Here is a 20986-nt window from a genome sequence, read left to right on the forward strand (position 1 = left end):
TATTTTTTTTATTAAATAAACACTTTTTTATGCCTGTAATGTCCTAATGTATAATATCCTGTACCTAATATTAATATAAATATAAAAATTAGATTAAAAACCATTTAAAACGAATTTTATACTATAGTTTTTGGCATTTTATATTACATTTTAAGTGCATATTTCATTGCATTTTTTTTGATATTTTTAATACATTTTTTAAGGTTCTTTAGTGCATTAAATTCACAGCCTTACTCATAAGTCATAAGTAACTTCTTAAAAAAAAATTAAATATGTAAACTCGACTTCTATTGTACAGTATGAAAAGGTAACCTACTTCCCCACTTTTCAATTTGTTACATTCTGAACGGAGCTATGAATGTATACTTGTATGCTTGATTTTTAAAAAAAAATTCATTTTAATATTTTTGTCATCACCTTTGAAGCAATAAAAATACTTTTAATGATGATTTAACTATATAATGATTTTTGGTAACAAATTGAAACTATATTAGTAATTTGGGGTGTTAACAATTACCAGTACATTTCTTAATAATCGGGTAAACAGGATTTTTTAAACAAAACAAACGTGTGAGAAAAAAAGTTTACAAATAAGATATGGTTTTTTTAGTGTAACATAAAACCAAATAACTGTATACATTAGAATTTTCTATATATGGTATAGCCTTCAAAATATTTTGAGTCTTTTTGAGATTTTTAGACATTTGACATTCGATTGTATTTCGTTTTTATTCTAAACATATGAATACCATTTTTTTGTTCGATCGAAAAGCTTTAAAATTATGTATAAGATTCTTTACAAGTTTAACTGTAGTACCTAAGTAATCAAAATATATTATTCTGTATGTATTTGTTTGATAATCATTTGAAGTTCAAATGTTAACGACATTCAATAAAATCAATAAAATTTGCGAATGATTAATTTTATATTTAAAAACGTTATAAATTGTTTAATTTGTATAGAGCTGTATTGGATCAAGAGTTCTGATCCAGAGTTTTGATCAACAGATTTTCATAACTCATAAGTATAGTTAATACTTTTCCCAAAAAATCAATACAATTTATGACCACAGCTTTTTTATGAATATCTTAAGATAAAATTATTATTTTTTGAAAATTTGTACACAACATATTATTACTATTATATTATTCTGCTATTAAAATGTGATTTAAAAATAATTAATGAAAACAGATGTTTGAACTCGTAATATTCTAGCAAGAAAAATTGTTGAAGAAATTAAAAACTGTGATAAAGAAAACAGCTTAACAACAAGTGCTATTAAAATAATTAAAATAATTAAATATTAATATGATGTGCTCTAACTTGTCTTGAACTCAAATGTCGTAATCGCTAAATTCAGATATTATAAAACAACATACTCCAAAATATTATTGTTTCAATAAATTTACTACTCACATAAGATAAGTTAATGGTTCATATTGTTTATTATTTTATGCATTCGTCTATTTTGAGTTCTTAAAAAATGTAGAAAAAAATGACGATCTCAGAGTCAGGAAGATTATTTTTAAATAAATAGTATCTTATGTACTTCATTCAAATACATTAATAATTTATTTTCATTAATTTTTAATTTTGTAATTGAACCCTTAAAATAAGCGTTTTTAGTACCCCATCCCATGTATTGTGTTGTATACAGTAATCCCTCGTTAACCGGGTAGGACGTAGGTTACGTTCTAGCAAAGTTTCGCGGATATCAAAACCGCGGATAACGAGACCATAAACTTCCAATTTTAAATTTTTATTATTTTGCACATATTTTGTATTTAATTTTAAAAATTACAAAAAAGTTAATATGTTTTACAATTATTTGATTATTTATTTTTTTAATATAATTTATTAATTATTTATACATACATAATATATTAGGCCCAACCGCGGATAATCGTAACCGCGGATAACTAGGGATTACTATATTGTGATATATTGATTATGCCTACGGTTAGTAAGATATTTTCTAAATAGCCTTATAACCACATGCTAATTAATAATAACTGACACATGACAGTTTTTTTTTCTTTTTAACTATTAATTTAAGTTATTGAATAAATATTTTATCATTTTAAAACACTCAATACCATTTTGTGTGATGAAATAAACATAGTTATAATTCATTTTCAAATACCGGATTAGTGTTACTAATCTTGAGGTTTATCTTTCAAAATTGATAATTTGTATTACTAAAATCGTACCTAAGTAATCATTTAATTTAAAATATATGTAACTTTGTTCCTTATACAGACAATTATGAACGACCGGATGACTTTCAAAAAATAGTAGAAGTGAATCTTTTCATAACAACTTGCATATGTGTCGTGATCAACTTCACATTATTTTATTCCAACTATGGATTAATAATTCCAGTAAATAAGTACATTTTATATAAAATTATTTTTTTTGAAAAACATATTTTTAACTTTTTTTATAGATAAAAAAAATGAAGTTAATTTTTACGTCATAAAACATTTTATTTAGGGTATTAAAATCTCAGCCGTTATTATTGTGTAATTTACAAAAATAGTAATTATTAACAATATTTTTTTCTGTGTTTGTACTGTTTACTAAGAACTTATAAGCTCTAGAGTCTAGGTGGTTAAAAATTATATCAGAAGTCATGGTTGCAAGTTTTTATCAGTGTTATCTTTTAACAGTGATACAAGTTTTAACCATTATATTCATTAATTTTTATTTTAAAATTGAAAATATTTTATAGCCAAGTGCTCACTAGAATGTAATAGTTATTTTAAGAAAGGCTCTGGGGGGGAGATAACTGATATATCCGCGTACACCCTCAACATAATTACGCCACTGATTCTATTTATTTCTTAATTTTTAGTTTATTTTAATATTTTAGTCCATTCATACTGGTATTTGGTAGATAGCACTTACCTACATAGTTGTTTTTATATACTGCTAAAGCACAGTGCCTCCTATTTACTAATGGCCCTTGCTGCCGATAGTTTTGTATTTCAAGATCAATAAAAAAAAAATCAAAATTAAAAAAAAAAAGTGATAGCTATTGATTAATAATTACACCTGATAATTTCCAATAGGCTAGAACCAAACTGTCCAAACCGATTAGATTATATTTACGTATTATTACTCGTGAGAATAATTATATGTATATAGATTTCTATTATAATTTATAATTTATAACATTGTTAAACATTTGTAGATAATTTTTCTTTTTATTTTAGCCTAATGATGGAAGTAAAGTTAAGATATGGCTGATACACCATGCAATTGCATTTTGCATTTATCTAATGCTGTTCGGCCAATTTGACTTACTTTTATTCTTGAAAATAGTCGAAGGTTATCGAAGTTTTGTATCCGTCTATAGTTTTGCAGCCGCCATGATTATAAGTGCCTATGTTATTTAAAATATCGTAAAACTAAATTCATTTTAATGTTAATTTTTAATTTTATAGTACTTCCGATAGAAATGATTGTTGTCTACGTATTATACAAATACATTTTATCAGTTTAATGGCAATTGTATGGCAGCCCATAAAAGTTCAAATCTGATAATTAGACAAAAACATTAATGACAACATATTACACCATTTTTTTAAAAATCAATCATAAATGTATACTTTTTCAGTCCTATTTATGGAAGTGTACGTCGTTGAATACTTGAATAATCTACAAAAAAAGTTCAAATTCCGGATAATTGACGTAATGAGAAAATTCAGCAACGAAAATACGTATAAAACGTTATCAATAGGTAGAAAACCACAATCGATATGGTTGCAACAAGTGTTTTATAATATTTCAATAAATAAATTTCAATAACTCACGAGTACCTATCATTTTAATATTACTTATAATTATAATAGGTATTTATAATTTATTATAAATCTGCAATAATTCGTACTATTAAATTACTAAAAATAATAAATTTAGAACAGTGGGAAATATGATTTTTTTCTGCAATAACATTTGACAGTCCGACATTTAATACATAGAAAAAAATAGTGTTCTTAATTATTTTAAATGTTTGATAAGGTATATAGGTATATGACAGTATTTTGACTTTAGTCCCTATGAAGTTCTCTGCAATTTGAAAATTGGAGCATTTCTTCTATACTATAAAAAATATCCCTAAATAAAACTTATGAAAAACCTTATATATAATTTTCAAACTTTTTGACCCAAAGAAAAAATTGTATCTACATTTTTGGAAGAAAAACTGAATAAAATAAAATATCAAATGTCAATATAAAGCCCAAAAAGACTTAAAATATGTGATCAAAGAAATGTACTGGTAATTTTTAACATTCCAAAGTTCCAAATAATTCTAATATGTGACCAAAAATCTAAGTTAAATTATCATTCAAAGCATTTTTATTGCGCCAAAAGGTGATAACTTATGAGAAAAACATTACATAGAATTTCTTTTAAAAAGCACACATACGACAAACATGACATAAGCTTTCAGACTTTTAAGTGAGGAAACATGTATAACATTTTCAAGCCTTATAGCCATACAAATTTAAAATTTTATAAATTTTTAATTACCAACAAAATAGTTACCTAGTAAGTTTTTTGAATTTGGTAAATTTTCTCAAAATGCTAATTTTATTCTCTCATAAAAGGTCATTGTAGATTTAGCGAAATTTTTTTTTAAATTCTAGCATGCAAAACTTATGAATAGGTACCTAACCTTTTATTAAGCTTTCAAATATTTTGATCAAGAATATATTCAACCTGCAGGTGAATTGGGGTTTCATAGAACTTTCAAATTATTTTATTTTCATTACGTGTCTGTCCTATCTATACGAATACGACTGGCATTTGTTATATACCTTAATAATTAATAACTTCCTATTTTCCTCTATGATTTGTGATATACTATAAGGACATAACGTTTAAAAATAATAACAATTGAATAAGGCCATAAGGAATACTAGAAGATACAAGGTAATAAAAATATCACAATTTATTTTAATAATATTGCGCTAAATATTTGTTGATACTTAATAGTATAGGACATGTAAAATATTAAAATTAATTTATCATTATTCATTATTGAATATTGATACCCATAAATTATTAATAAATTTCAGTAAACTATCAGGATCAATTACAAATACATGTTACATTGTAACATCCAATAAAAATTCAATATCTGTTATTCTTTGTGCTAAAAACGTTCATTCAATTAACTACACAAAAAAAATATAATATCTGTGTCTAAAAATAAGCAATATTATTTTGTATTATTTGAAGATCTACGTTTTTATACTATATTATTTTAAATACCTATGATTATAGTATGCGGATTACCGATGATTTATACTCTACTACAGCTGGGACGGTTAGGTTAGGTTATCTGTTCTTGCCTTCTTGGTCGCATGTTAGTATCATTGTGATGATCATATTATTCATTATTTTAAACCTCTTAAGTACATTCAATTTTTTTACGTACCTACCATTTTTTATAAAGAATAAACATCCCCCAGTATTATAAAATAAATGATGCTATAAGTAACAACTATTGGATTAGTGTTATTTAAGGTTTAGTATCGATAATTATTCCAATTAGTAGGTAGGTAATAATATTGGTTATAAATACTAGTATTTAGTATTTATAATCAATTGTAATAGAGATAGTAGATTATAAACAACTTTTAAAAATGATTGTAAAATAATTTTTTAGTATATTTTTAACTGAAGAATTCACTATTAAATTAAATAATAAATAATAATAAATAGTAATTTTAATTATTTAAATGATAATTTTAATAAATTCATTTTTCTCATGACAATAAAATCATTTTCAATTCATCAATATACTAGCTTATATATAAAAATATTTCCATGCAGTTTACTAAATTATACATTTATAAATTGAACATTTGATTTTAAATATTACTACAATACATAATAAAAATATATTTTGAAACATTTATAAGTATAAGTCTTCCAAACAAAAGTGTTTCAGAAAAAATTAAAATAGGAGTAAGAATAAACATTCAATAAAGGAAATCATTGAAATGAGGATATATATATTATTTTAGTAAAATATATCTTATACTATAAGTATTGGTATTCGAATAGGGAAATATTTGGAATAGATAGTATTAAAACATTCCTTTTTGTTGTTTGTTTCTTGCTGCATTTCTTCTGTTATGATTCCCACAGAATGCTTTATTCTCATTTTTCCTTTGCCTGACCAACTGAACATTTGACCCAGATGGTGTAGCTGACAAAGAAGTTACTTGTGGTTTATCTAACATTTTTAGTAATTAAATATATTTACAAAAAAATGTATTCATTTTTGTTTTACTGGTAAATACTTACTTCGATTGGAATTTTTAAATTGCTTTGCAGCATATCTTCTAGCTTGTCGTTCTCGAACTTCTTCAGGATTTTCACAGAATGGTTGAAAATTTGATACTTTCTCTAGTTCACCATCTGAAAACTCTTCTTCTACAACTTCATTTAAATATTTTTTCTTCATTAAAACCCTTGGTATAACATCTGGTCTCCTCTTTGTGTTTTCATCTACTGGTTCTGGTCTGACATACTCAATTTCATCATTCATGTCATAAAGTTCATCATTATAATATGAATTTAATTCGGCACATGTGATTTCAGTGACATTATATTTTTCATAAAAAGGCCGCATTTCATTTCTGAATGATTTATTTTCCAAGACTGCATTGAGTTTTTTAAGTTTCCTATTTCTTAATGAAAATAAAACATAACATTAATACAAATTAATTATTTTGTATTTATAAATATTGTATAGTTATATATTATTTCTTGAAGTAATAAAGCATATCCAGCTTACTCTTTAGCTGAAGGATCATAACCAGTAGCATTATCTTCATACTCAGGCATCAAAGGAAGATTTAAATCATATTGAGTAAGTTCTGATGGAAGACAATTATCCAAAACCATACTTATAACTTTTTCAGAATCCATTTCATAATATACTAAACATTTCTACAAAAGATGAAACCTGAATTATAATTAAATGTAAAAATAAAAAATATTAATTAATAACCTGAATAAATCCATCTCCTAAATGGGGCAATAAATCTTTTACATTATTTATAAGAGACTGTAACTTTGCATTCTCTATATTTGTACTAATGGTTTGTATCTATAAACACAAATTTATAATTATTATTTTATATTTTTATTATTAATGAAGAAACTTGATAAAACAATTACCTCCAACTGTTGTTCTTGAAATTCTTTTTGTTTGAGTTCAGTATATGGTTTATTAATCAGTTCTAATGATTTTAATAAATAATCATATCTTGTTGAATCTCTAAATAGTTTCTTTTTATTAAAAATTTTCAAATAAGTTATGTATTAATAAAAAATCTTACATTTCTTTATTGGATTTTTGAAGTTTCTTTATATCTTTGGTTATGTTATATACAAGAGTATAGTCATTGACAAATTCATTGTATTCTAATAGCTCACTAATAACTTCTAAATATTTATCTACTGCATTCTCTGACCTTGTAAAAAAATAAATATAAAACTTTTCATTTGGAAATATTATTAACTTAAAATAAGTAAATATTTACATATTTTCCATTTGAGGAAAGTTATGAATTAAACACTGTCTGACAGTTTTCACAAGAAATAATCTTGATGAGTGAATCTTTTCTTGAAATTTTTCTAGTTTATTCATAGCGACTACTTTCTTATAAACTTGTGGTTTTATAGTATGATAAAAGGAAGCTATTCTAAATAAACATAATAGAACAATTAAATGTATTAGTTAATTTCAAATTATTAATTCGCTAAATTTGTCATACATACTTAAGATGCACTTTTTCTTCATAAAAAAATCTAGAGTTCATTGGATACATTTCCAAGAAACTTGAAATACTATATGATGTGTCTAATAAATAATTAACTATATCTTCCATCAAACAAACATTTGTTTCTTCAATGTCGGTAGAGGTTTTATTAATCTGACACCAATTATTGCCATATTCAATGTCTATTTCAATTTTATCCTGAAACTGACTTAAGCACTAACAATTTTGTTATTTAAAATTGTTTATACAAATATTATACTTAATTAGTTATTTTATGTAAAAACTCACTTTAATTATAAATTGTATAAACATTTTTAAATTTTCTGTGTATAATTTTTGACAAGTAAACAATTCCTTGTAAATTATTTTTAATTCCTTTTTATACAATTCACCATAAATGGAGCATATATCAAACAACATGGGAATACTTATAATATTGTTATTACATAACAAGCCCCACATATATTTAGGTGACATATGATTTTCCTAATGAAAATAATGAAAATAAGTAAAAGAAATTATTAAATTGCTTAAAAACACTGTGCATATTATTACTTTATTTTCAGAGGATGTAGTTAGTCGTTTAAATAATTTATAAGCAAAATGATCAATTTCACTGTAAATGATCAACACATCAGCATCCTGTGAAAGTTGATCCATCAAGTGAGGAGGAGCAGCTTCTTGGAGGAATGTACATAATCCTTTAGTAGCTAGTTTATTAAAAACAACTGTAGACCAAAATCTAAAACATAAAAATAATATTAATTATAAACTCAAATATATATTAACTATTATTATATTTACTGTTTAAATGATAAATTGAGAAGCGTTTTGAAGTCTTGAACCAAATACTTCATCTGTTCTATCCAACATTCTTTTTGAGCCAAATCATTGGTGATTGATTTTGATGGATGAATATATCCGAAGAAATTATTTCTTAAAGCTAACTTGTTATCCTAAATATTTTAATTCAATAATTATAAAATTATTATTATTGGTTATTATTTTTATTGTATTTTCCTTACTTATACACATATTGTAAAGAATGTCTATATTTTAATTATTATTCAAGTTTCTATTTTGTTTATCTATAAGTATTAAGAGGGCATTATATCCATACTGCCATACATGTTATACATCATAGCAAATTCGTGTTGATTGATCAGTTATTATTATCATTATTATTTAGATATTTAACGGTAATATAGTACGAATACTCATTGTTAGTAAACAAATAGTTGACATTTGAATTTGGAAAAAATAAAATAACAATAATGATAACAATAAATGGAAATCACAAATTAGTCATTAAAAATAATTATAAAATTTAAAGGTAAGAATATTATCCACAGTATCTAGTAGGGCAGGGATGGCAAATCCCTGGCACGCGTGCCCGAGGTGGCACTCGAAAATTTTTACTATCATACCCGATGAATGCAGTGCCACATGTACTTTATTGAAAGTTACTAATTATAAACCAAATATCAACGAATTGGCATCAAATGTTCAACAACAAATATCACATCAAAATAGACAATTAACAAAGCAATATTATTACACTTATTATGTACCTAAACGTCCTAAACTAACCTTTTTATACTAATACATTAATTATACAATCAAATTATAGTATAAGAAAATATAATATTTTTAATATTTTTTTCATCGTACCCTCTTAAAAAAAAGTTAATTTTGGGCACGTAGTGTTCAAAAAGTTTGACATCTCTGTTGTTGGATATTATTAATACTTGCTTTTTAAAACGAGTTTTATTTTATTAAGATGATAATATTTTACATGGTTATAACTGACTTTAAAATTAAAATATCAATTAAAGTCTATGCAATAAATAATCACTATAATACTACAAATTAAAATTTAAAACACAAAATGGATTTTTCTCAATGTACATTTTCTATATTTAATCTATGTATCTACTATAGTAGATATTTACAGTGTTTGGAAGGAACGTCGTTCATTAACTCACGTTCACAAGTTCACATTCATATTTAGTGAACGATAATCGAATGTCACTTGATTTTTAAAACTAAACTTTGAACGATTTTTAAGCCGTTTAAATTTATTTGACATTTAATAAATACATGTTTGAAATATTCTTTATACACTCCACTACTAACAATTCTCAACCTCGAAACACTTGAACAACGTCGTCTGCGATTAGATTTGTACTTTTCGTATAAACTTTTTTCAAGAAATATAGAATGTCCTGAGTTCCTAAGTCGATTATCCTTCCATACCCCTATTCGTAACTCCCGGTCTAAAAACACTTTCTATCTAAACACAGAAGTAACTAATTACGCAAGCAATACTCCCCATCATAGAATTATGAAAACTATAAATAAATTAAATATCGATCTGTTCATATCACCAAACTTCAACTCATTCAAAAATTATTGTAATTCCTTACTTGTTAATTCATAGCTATAAGTATGTTATATAATAATTAATATTGTACCTTTTTTGTTTTTCTCTATAATTATTCTGTTTATGTATATTACTAACGATCGATTGTTGTTATAATTATTATTATTATGTATGTAATTGGGCCTGGCCCGTTTAAAACTTAAAACTTAAATAAATAAATATATTAATTATATGATAATATTTTTTTATTATAATTTCTATTGTAAAAAAATTTAAAAAAATTAAATGAACGACCTAGTGAACGCATTCATTTTTTCAATGAACGTGATCGTGAATAAGTTTCTTTTTAAGGACTGTTCGTGAATGTGAAGGAATTCATTTTTTTAGTGCACATTCCAAACACTGAGTATTTACTAATTACAATACATATTTTATAGTACCTATGTATCAAAGTGTATACTACACAATTTATTAAATGTAATATAAAATACAATAATAGCCGTGACTAGATATTATTCAAGACTTTTAGACTTGAATTAAAAATAATAACTATGACAAAATCTATTAAATTCTATAAAGTACTGTGTATTTAATCAAGTTAGATTATAACGATTATGCTTTAAATGAGTATGACTATTATGTAATTACTATTTTTCTGTTTTAAAATTTCAAAGCAAATTGTTAAAACTGGCATATATTTATTTAATAATACAGTTATTATACTACATATTCCAGAATCAACTAAATAATAGAGTTAGAATTATGTAAAAATTTTTGTGAAGACTAAAATAATGGTAGGTTAGTATATAAGCTCACGTAAGCACAATTCACTTTCAAAGAGAGCTTTGTTCAGAATTTACATAATATAATAAAATATCAATTCAAAATTTTACTTCGATAGCCATTTAGGCGTTCGTTTTGAGATGACTACTGCAACGAAACAAAATGTTTGATACTTAATAGGTACCAGATAAGTTTAAGAAGTACCTACTTCAATAGAAAGTACCTATAATAATATATATAACTCATACAATTTTAAATATATTTTATAATAATACATTAAAAATAATGACATCGATCTAGAAAAACCAAATCAGATGATTAAATTATTGATTATTCCGTGGGCGAAACCGTATGATGATGAAAATACGATGAAACATGTGATAGCCAAGGCCCTAAGGGGAGGGATAACAGCTGACTGACGGCGCTTCCTGCTGATAGCAAATGCAGACAATGCAGTATGCAGTGTCATCCTCCTCTTCAATTATTTTCACCGCTAGTGGGTGGAGGGAGTTGGGGGCAGAGCAACTGTGGGCGACCGGAGCCGGTGCCCGTGCCCGATAGAAATAAGTGAGCTGATATAATGGCTGCACTGTTGAGGTACACTCATTAAAGTTAACCTTCACCGCGGCGGCACCTCCAAGACAAAAGAATTTTACCACTATCACTGCTGAATGGGGGGGACCTTAAAGAGGCCTCATACACGACCAATATTCGACCGGATAATTAATTATTGACTGTGTACAGGTTGTATTGACCTTATCAAAACCGTTTTGATTTTAATTGATATCAATAATATTGATAGTGAATGGTACTCCTTAGTCTTTAGTCAATAGTCATTAGCACGATTTAAGATAATATTATATGTATTATACTAATATACCATAATACTTACATGATTCGTGGCCATTGATGATTAAGTCAAACCCACATAAATATTATATATCTGTGGTCAAACAAAAGATTATAAAGACGTCTAAAAGTCTGATAGTGACATAGATTATGAATTTTATGATATGTCAACCATAGATAATAAAGAATGGATAGGCCATTCCTATATTAACCAAATAGTGGGTCGTGTGCCGGAATGGGGAAGAGAGAAGGACTGATTTTATCAATGCCTCTCATTCTAATAGCGGTCTTATCACAGAATAATCAACAGAATTATAGACCTCTATATCCTCAAAATATTTTCATGTTCGTTCCTCAATGATAAGCATATTACATGGCCTATCTATTCTTTATTATCTATGATGTCAACAAATAATTAGTTGATAAAGAAATTTGTTTTTTTTTAAATAAATGAAGTTGTTTTGTTGAAAACAAAAGTTGAAAATTCGCTAGTTGTCTCTTTAAAATATGAAATCCCAAAATTAAAAATAAAAATGAGTGAAAATCCTGGTAAACAAATAGCGTTGTGCACGTCCGTAAAAAAAAACTTCAAAAAGTTTTAATTTAAAAACTACAATTATCCGAGAATTGATTTTGCCTGATCATTCTTATTTTCTTAACTCGTTACTATTATGTAATTCCGAAAAGAAACCAATGTCTAAGTGGGGTGGTAAAGTGCATTTGTTCCGTTTATTTATTTATTATTATATTAAAAATGTCATAAAATGATATTGAGCATAGAGCGAAAAAATTGTAATTTTAAAAAAACACAGATTTAACATAATACAGCATAATATTATGAGTTATGGCGTATATATCATGTCTATAAATATTATATTTAAAAATTACTAAACAAGCTTTTAATCATGATACAAACAATCATACCATTGCATACAAAAAACGATTCTGAGTGTGTAGGATATTTTACATTGATATTGCATATTATTAATATGTTAGCCCGTAAATTGAATTAATATTATTCTTAAATTACCATTGATGCTGGAAAAATATTTACTATACCTATGTAAAATTGGGTTGTTTTGGAACCGAATTACGACAAAATGATAAACGTTACTCTTTGTGTTAGTATGCAATCTTATCCAAATTTGAACTTAAAATGTCTGTAAAAAATAACTGTATTCATTTTAGATTTCTTAGTTATGGAATAAACTACTTATAAGTGGAACCTTATTTTAAATGTTCAATCCTTAGCTTTAAAAATTGAACATTTTATAAATTTTTAGCTACAAAATCATTTCCAATTTTCAATTTGATAAATACTGTCAAAATTTGAATTTTAAATACTTATAAAAAATCTTGTCTTTGTATTTTTAATATTTTTCAACTGATATTGTTACAAGTTATTTTAAGTCTTGTATGTATTACATTTTCTTGCTTTAAAGGTTCTAAATGTATTATTTTTTATACTTCAGGCTTACATGAAAAGTATTGATTTGTAATAAATTATAAAAGTATTAATAGGAAAGTCATATTCAAATGATACTTGTGAATTATGTAATTTATTTATAAGTGTATTTTAGAAACATTTGTTGTAGCCATCGATGTGGTTGTCCATAATTGACACTGATTTATCCATTTTTTAACTGAATATTCATATTCCGTCAACTCTCCGGAATTTGGCCTTATTTGAGATTATTCAACGACGTACACCTCTATAAATAGAACTGAAAAACGTATGCATATATTTACGATTGACTAAAAATTAAAAATTGTACCTATGCTGTCATTGGTGCTGTTACCTAATTGCCACATTTAAGCGTTTAAGGGCTGGTTTCTATTATTACGGCGATAAGATGATCGAATTGGTTTGTAGGACATGTAGTAGACAAACAATATTTCTAAACATATAACTATACAAAATGTACAGTAAAATTAATTTAGTTTTTAGATATTTTAAATGTAAATAACATACTTATTGTCATCGAATATGACCAGCCTACCACGGTTACGAATGTATGTGAATATTCTTGAAAAACACCCATATATCTCAATACAACTTGGAAATTTATTAAGATTGTAATAAAAATAAAAAGACCAAATGCATGATGCATCATCCACATCTTGAACTCCCTAAAATCTCTAGGCTAAAAAAGTTATTTATACATTTTTTTAAATTTTAGTAGTTATTTATTATTAGATTATGTTTTCTCATAAAATAATATTATAATCTTATCTCGGTTATAGCTAATAGATAAAATAAAGTGCAGTAATTAATATGTGATGAACTGATAACTCTATTTTAAATTTTTAACAAAAAAAACTAATCAAGTACAAGTATTAACAACCATTAAGTGTATCTGAACTAATAAATAAATATAAATGCAAGCCAGCTATATAAATAAATAAAAATGGTTATTTTTTTTTGAAATTGGTTTTGCTGATTTTGTTATAGCTCTAAAATCATTTTGAAATATTGAGTTTAAAAAAAATTCCATATTATATCCAGATTGACGATCGTATTTATACTACGCATAGTATGAATTATATGGCAATATAAAAAAAGTTTATTAAGAAATTTAAAAATCTGTAATTAATGTAATTTATAAAAACAAATGTCAAAAGTATTTTCTAAAAAATGTTATTATTCAAAATGTAATTATTTACTTGAATTATTGAGTTGTAATTAACATTTAATAATATGATGTTGGTCACGATCCATATCATAGTTCCAATAAATACACTTAATTCAGCTATTTTGTGATATTTATCCAGTTTTGCAAAATGATCTTCATAAGAAACAAAGTTACATATTTTCAATTAAATTAATAAGTATAATTTTAATAATATAATATATTATTTGAAAAAAGAATACACCAGGTATAAATTTATAATTTAATTATTTTAAAATTAGTTTTAACTGTTAATTTTTTTAATTACATTTCATATCTACTTTCATCATAAAAGAAATATATTTAATATTAGTAAATTATGAGAACATTAATCAATGACTTAAATCCAACAATTTATATAAATATAAATTAAATAGATGTTCAATATTGTTCAAAAGAAAAAAGCGGTCTTGAGTCATTCCAATTAATGATTTTTATGAAATCATCATAAAATTATATAGAAAATAGCAAGTCTCAAAAACAACAAACTGTAGTGATAACCGGAATGAGGCACTAAAACGGCTTTTATTTGAGGTTCAATTATAAAATTAAAAAACGAATGTTTAATAATGTTAACATATTGGAATGAAGTGCATGTAAATATATAATATATAATTTATTTAATAATTATTTCCCCGACTCTAAGATATTTTTTTAAAAAATTTCTATAATAGTAAACAATAGAATTTTTATTAGACACCATTCACATTTTTTTATGTGAATGCTTAATGTTGCGTCCTATACTAAAGTAATTTAGAGCATACGTCATTTAAGCAAAAGACAAGCCAGCGCATATCACTTGTTGTTAAGCCATTAGTTTTCTTTTACACAAGTTTTAATTTCTTCTACCGTTTTTTGCTTGTTGAATTTAATCACATCTAAGATCTAACGAATTCAACGACAGTCGACGATTACATCCGATTTTCTGTTTATCTAATGTAGAACCATAGGCGTGCGTGGGAATCTAGTATGAGATGTGCCATGAAAAAAATGAGCCATTTTCCGTTACATAGGCTTTAACAAATCTAATCTCATCAGCAACTCCCCCCCCCCCCCCCAAAAAAAAAAAACAACAAAAATTGAAGGCATTTAACGCAAAATATAAATTCATAAAAACACATTTGGTTAGTACATATATTATGTACCTATTTGTGTTTCACAATTCACAAAAACAAATAGATTATTATTAAAAATATGAGTATGTATATTTTATTAAATGTTTCATTCTTATAGATATCTTTTAATAATAAATTACAATAGACCTACATTAAAATATAAAATAAAATAATTATTTCACTTTTTAATTACATCACTAAATTTAAAATCACATTTTTAATAATAGAAAGTTATAGGTTTCGTTTTTTAAATGTAAAATTAGAAATACTCGCCTTGGAATAAAAATTAATATTATATCACTATTAAGATCGATCTTGAGCATTATATTCATTCATTTTTTATTTACTTTCCATTTTACAAAATTGTAGTATTTATATTTTGTTTAGATTTTTTTTTATTCTAATACGACTACAGGTTGTATAACTATATACCACAGATTTAATAATAATAATAACTTAATAATGACAACAAATTGTTGATTTGTAAAGTTGGGTTTTTGAGTGTTATAAAATGTATACAAATTATAAGAAATTAAATTCGGATAAAAAATTGATATATTTTATTATTTCAAAATGTGCCAATGATTTTTATACGAAGCATATTTCAAGTGCATAATTTAAAAATTTTAGTACACATGGATACAAATTTCTGAATTTTTAGTGCGTATTTGAATGGATATTTTGCCAATGTTTAGTTCATGAATGCATGTTAGCTAATTTATGCACTTTTTAGTGCATGAACTTACGAGCCCTGGGCCACTAATAATATAAAATACAAACAATATAATATAATAATATTGTCGTGAGCTCGAATGTCGTATGAGCTGAATATTGACCGGCGCCAAAATGTTTGAGCTGAAAATACCAAGCCCAATTATTTACACAAACACCGTCTCGTACTGTCCAATATTATATAAAAAATTGTGGGAATATTTGATTTCACAATTTTTAAGTATAAGCACTAAGCAGTACATCATGATATCAAGCTCTAGCTGCATACCTATTTTATTTCTGTAACAATTCGTTATCAAAATTAATTATTCATACGTACCACCGAACACATATTTTTGATACACCGTTATTATTATCATTCCAATTATTTCAACGGGAAAAAGTATCTGAAAAAAAAAATTATAATAAGTTAACATTGTAAACTGCATAGTAGTCAATAACCATACATATTGTGAACGTTATATACTTTTTTATAATATGATTGCAAACAAAAGCTTTTCTTATAAAATATTTTTTTGTTTTAGCCAAAAAACGAATGATTGCTAAGGTTTTTTTAGTTTACGTTTCCAAGTTTACATAGTGTATAATATTTGTCTGAATTTGTTTAATTTTATTTGGAGGTTTAATTAAAACATTTTTTTTTCAAATAAGAACTATTCGATATTAATAATACTGTTACATTATAGCATTATACAAACTAAAATAAAATGTTACAAAAAAATAGTGTTTAAAATGTTGATTAATTAACATCATACCTTGGATTTACTTAGGTTTTTCTGCCCAAAGATACGATGGAAACAAATTGGCCTCTATTAAAAATCAAAAATTTTTTTTCACCAGTTTCAACTTACAGTTGAGCCATTGTTTTGTTGAATGATGTAGGGAAAACGTGGTACATTTTATGGCGGCTATCGTACATAGCTTTACGCACGGATTATATATCAGTATATCACTGTATCTTATGTATTGTATTTTGTAAGATTAGCTTTAATTAATTAACGGGAAAACGTATTTTTGCAATCGTAGATCACTCATTTCAGATAGGCCCACAGACAAAAGATATTATTTGTGACTAAGTAATTGTGATGAACCGATGAAGCAGTGGCGCAATTTTTGCAGGAGTGAGGAGAGGCGTGGATTCTGACTCAAAATATTTTTAATTTTTTTCCGAATTCTACGTAGTATGCAGTTGTACCTATACTTGTGTAACTTCTACATACATTTGAAACATTTAAGTAGTTATAACATATTAAGTATATTTAAACACTTGATATGAGTCTAAATTGGTTTCCATTATGCATTATCTATAAATAAAAGTTAGACCATTGCATTTGGAATTAAAATATTTGGCCATGTATGATACACCGTAAACTCCGGCGAAAACTAAATATTTGTTTTCGACAAAATTATGAAAGGTTTGGTTTTCGTTTAAAACACACGCTGTATGGTACAATTTCAGTGGTAGTAAAAATGCAGAACAACAAATAATTGCAAGTCCATGTATATTTAAACAAATATTAATAAGATATATTATGTAGAACTTCATCCTAATATTAATACATTTTTAATTTTAAAAAAGACGAAGTGGTTCACAGTGACACAATGCAAAACAATCAAGCACTAAGCAAGGACATCAAAAAAGATAATTCAAAGTAAGACACACTAAAATCGATTTAAACTTTCCACCGTGGAAAATAGAACCATGATTTTTCTAATTGTAAATACAAACACTATAATATTAATGTAAAAAAAAGTGGGTAAGTGGATGTCGCTCTGCTGTACATAAGGTGTCTAAGAAGCTGTAATGGATGGCGTATTATATTTGAATGTAATGATATCTAATCATTGTATACGAAAACCGATTCTGAGCGGAGACGGTACGTCAGTTTAGGATCTTATATCGTTATTACTTATTAGTTATTATTAATAAGATACCCAGTAAGTTGAATTAATATTATTCTTAAATTATCAGTGATGCTGGAAAAATATTTACTATACCTATGTAAAATTGGTTGTTTGTTTGGGGCCGAATTATAACAAAATGAATAAACGTTACTCTTTGTGTTAATATGCAATCTTATCCAAATTTGAACTTAAAATGTCTGTAAAAAATAACTATATAAATAAATGTTTTATTATTTCTTAGTTACGTAAAAAACTACTTAACTGGAACCTTGTTTTCAATTTTCAATCCTTAGCTTTAAAAATTGAAAATTGTATACATTTTTAACTACAAAATCATATCCAATTTTCAATTTAATGAATATTGTCAAAATTTGAATTTTAAATGCTTATAAAAAAATCGTGACTATGTATTTATAATATTTTTCAACTGCTATTGTAAGAAGTTATTAAGAGTCTTGTACCTATTAAATGTTCATGTTTTTTAACCAAACTAATCAAGTTTTATTGACATTTATAGAAAAAAATGAAATAAAAATGAAAATTGAAAATGTCCGTCAACAACTTAAAACGAGTCAAAATATTATTAAATAATAATCAAAAATTTCATATGATTATATAAATAGTTAAACACAAATCAAAATATTTTGAACATTTTAAAGTGTATTGAAAATGCTTAAACAACTTACAAATATTCAGTGAAAATTTCATGTATCTACGGTAATTTTTGTTTAAGTTACATTAAAAACCAAAATAAATTTTTTCAAAAAATGGTTTTGCGTAAAAATTCCCGTTTTCCTTAATTTTTTGTTTGTTTTTCCTGTTGCTTTTGAAAACTATTGGAAATTTTAAATGTTGACCACCTCCCGAATCACCATATAGATTCACTTTCCTACCAAAAAAGTTGCTGTTGAAGAAAATCGAAGCACTTTTACTGCAAGAAACCGTGATGACAGACACAATAAATAAATAAATAAACATAAAAATACACATCATTGTAAAATCAATACATTCATCCCTCCGCTCAGAATCGAAAAGCGGATAAGTAGGTTACTCTCTGTTGTACCTACATTTGGTGTCTAGAAAGTCATATCAATGGATATGTTTAATAATACAATGATATCATAAAATCATTCTATACGAAAAACGGTCTGTCAGCCTAAAATATTACCAAGTTTATTTTTTATGATATTATTGTGATTAAATTAATTTATTTTACTATTAGCTATTAATAGTATTACAGTAGGTTAAATAAAATTTTTGCTGAAAAAAGTATTTGAAAATGTCATTGCATATTGTATAAAATATAATAATAAACTCTAAAAAGTTTCGAGTACCCACGAATAATCTTTTAAAAATAACTAAAATCGTTATTCTTGGTTTTAAACTTTTAACTTAAGTGTCGGTGGAAAAATTAATTTTTCTACTTATGAGAATTTTTGTTTTTAACTTTCAATTCTTGTTCTATTTTTAACTATAAAATCATTTGAAGATTTTTATCATTTTGATAAATGTGTTGATAATCTATAAAAATTTGAACTTAAAATACTATAAAAAAGCCATGATTATGGATCTATAATATTTTCGACTGCAATTGTTACTAGTTATGAGGAACCTTGTATTAAAGTTTTTAAGGTCATAGGTACACATCCTTACTTTATTAATGACGACTTTGAAAAGTACTGGGATTATTTTACTTTTGACTCCTCAAAGTAGGTACTAACTAGATTCACTTTCGTATACCAGAAAAAATGCTGAAACAGAAAATCGAAGCATTTTATAGCCCCTAAAGATAACGACAGACTCAAAGAAACACACATAATTATAAAATTAATACATCCATCGCTCCGCTCGCAATCTAAAATGTAATTTTAAGTGTTTAAACTAATGTATCAATACAAAGAAACAGTTATAAATTAAATATCGCAAAAATGATATAATATTCAAAACAACAGTACTAGGTATCTGTATGCTTAAGATTTGAAGAAATAAAAATCATACCTATTTTCACTTTGGCAGAAACGAACATTTTTGTTTTGGTGGAAATGAATAACTCCCATAGATTTATCTTATAAACCTAATCAACGATTACCTACCTATATCAAAAACTTGTATTAGCAGTTAAACTATATTAACTATTAACTTATTTAATTACATTTAACTACTTCAATTATTTTTATTTTGGTCAGTCTTCGAAATTTAATAAAAATGTTTTCTTTTTTTCGATTTCTTATTTTTGACTTTAAGTAAAGTTTTCCAACTTACAAAATTTAAAATAATGAACTCCTTCCAAATATCCCACTCGTCATCCAGAGGTCTGTTCGTCTGAAACGTCTGCTGCATATTTAATAATTTATATTACACCGATTATAATAAACTACGTGGGTTTATGTATGGTTGAACGTTTGGAACGGAATCTTATAACTTTTAATAGTAACTACTTATAACATTAAATAAAAATATTTCTAATTCTAAGAAAAAAGTACTGGTATCTGAAAAAATATTATTAAAACACAAGCGCTAGTCGCGTAGTTACTATAGTTAGGTGGCATAAGTGCTTATTATTAATGAGCCACTGAAGTGACTGAACGTATTTGTTAATTATTTCAAACATAAATAAAAATTCAAAATATCAAAAATATTGCACAGTTTACACTTTTGTTAAAATTGTGTTTAAAATGGAAATACTTGAGAACTAGTATTTAGTAATGATGAAAAATGTGACAATTTTTTTTGTGAAAAGATAA

At 25.5% G+C, this 20986-nt stretch overlaps 2 protein-coding genes across 2 annotated transcripts; both read right to left on the reverse strand.

Annotated features, from left to right (window-relative positions):
* Positions 1-5887: 5887 nt before the first annotated feature.
* LOC111039001 (activating signal cointegrator 1 complex subunit 2-like) lies at positions 5888-11094 on the reverse strand. Its single transcript, XM_022322276.1, has 12 exons — positions 11083-11094; positions 8611-8762; positions 8362-8548; positions 8095-8292; positions 7805-8022; positions 7567-7728; positions 7363-7497; positions 7202-7301; positions 7032-7130; positions 6816-6970; positions 6323-6708; positions 5888-6251 (listed from the first exon to the last, which is right to left on the reverse strand). The coding sequence occupies exons 1-12, from the start codon at positions 11092-11094 to the stop codon at positions 6103-6105; spliced, it is 1953 nt and encodes a 650-aa protein (XP_022177968.1). The 3' UTR covers positions 5888-6102.
* Positions 11095-13633: 2539 nt separating this feature from the next.
* Positions 13634-20582, reverse strand: LOC111038993. Its single transcript, XM_022322271.1, has 5 exons — positions 20505-20582; positions 16657-16723; positions 14486-14607; positions 13794-13965; positions 13634-13731 (listed from the first exon to the last, which is right to left on the reverse strand). Exons 1-5 carry the CDS (start codon positions 20580-20582, stop codon positions 13634-13636), a joined length of 537 nt encoding a protein of 178 aa, XP_022177963.1.
* Between the last annotated feature and the right edge of the window lie 404 nt (positions 20583-20986).

This window comes from Myzus persicae, unplaced genomic scaffold (assembly GCF_001856785.1).
Source record: "Myzus persicae strain clone G006 unplaced genomic scaffold, MPER_G0061.0, whole genome shotgun sequence".
In the NCBI taxonomy this organism is placed as follows: domain Eukaryota; kingdom Metazoa; phylum Arthropoda; class Insecta; order Hemiptera; family Aphididae; genus Myzus; species Myzus persicae.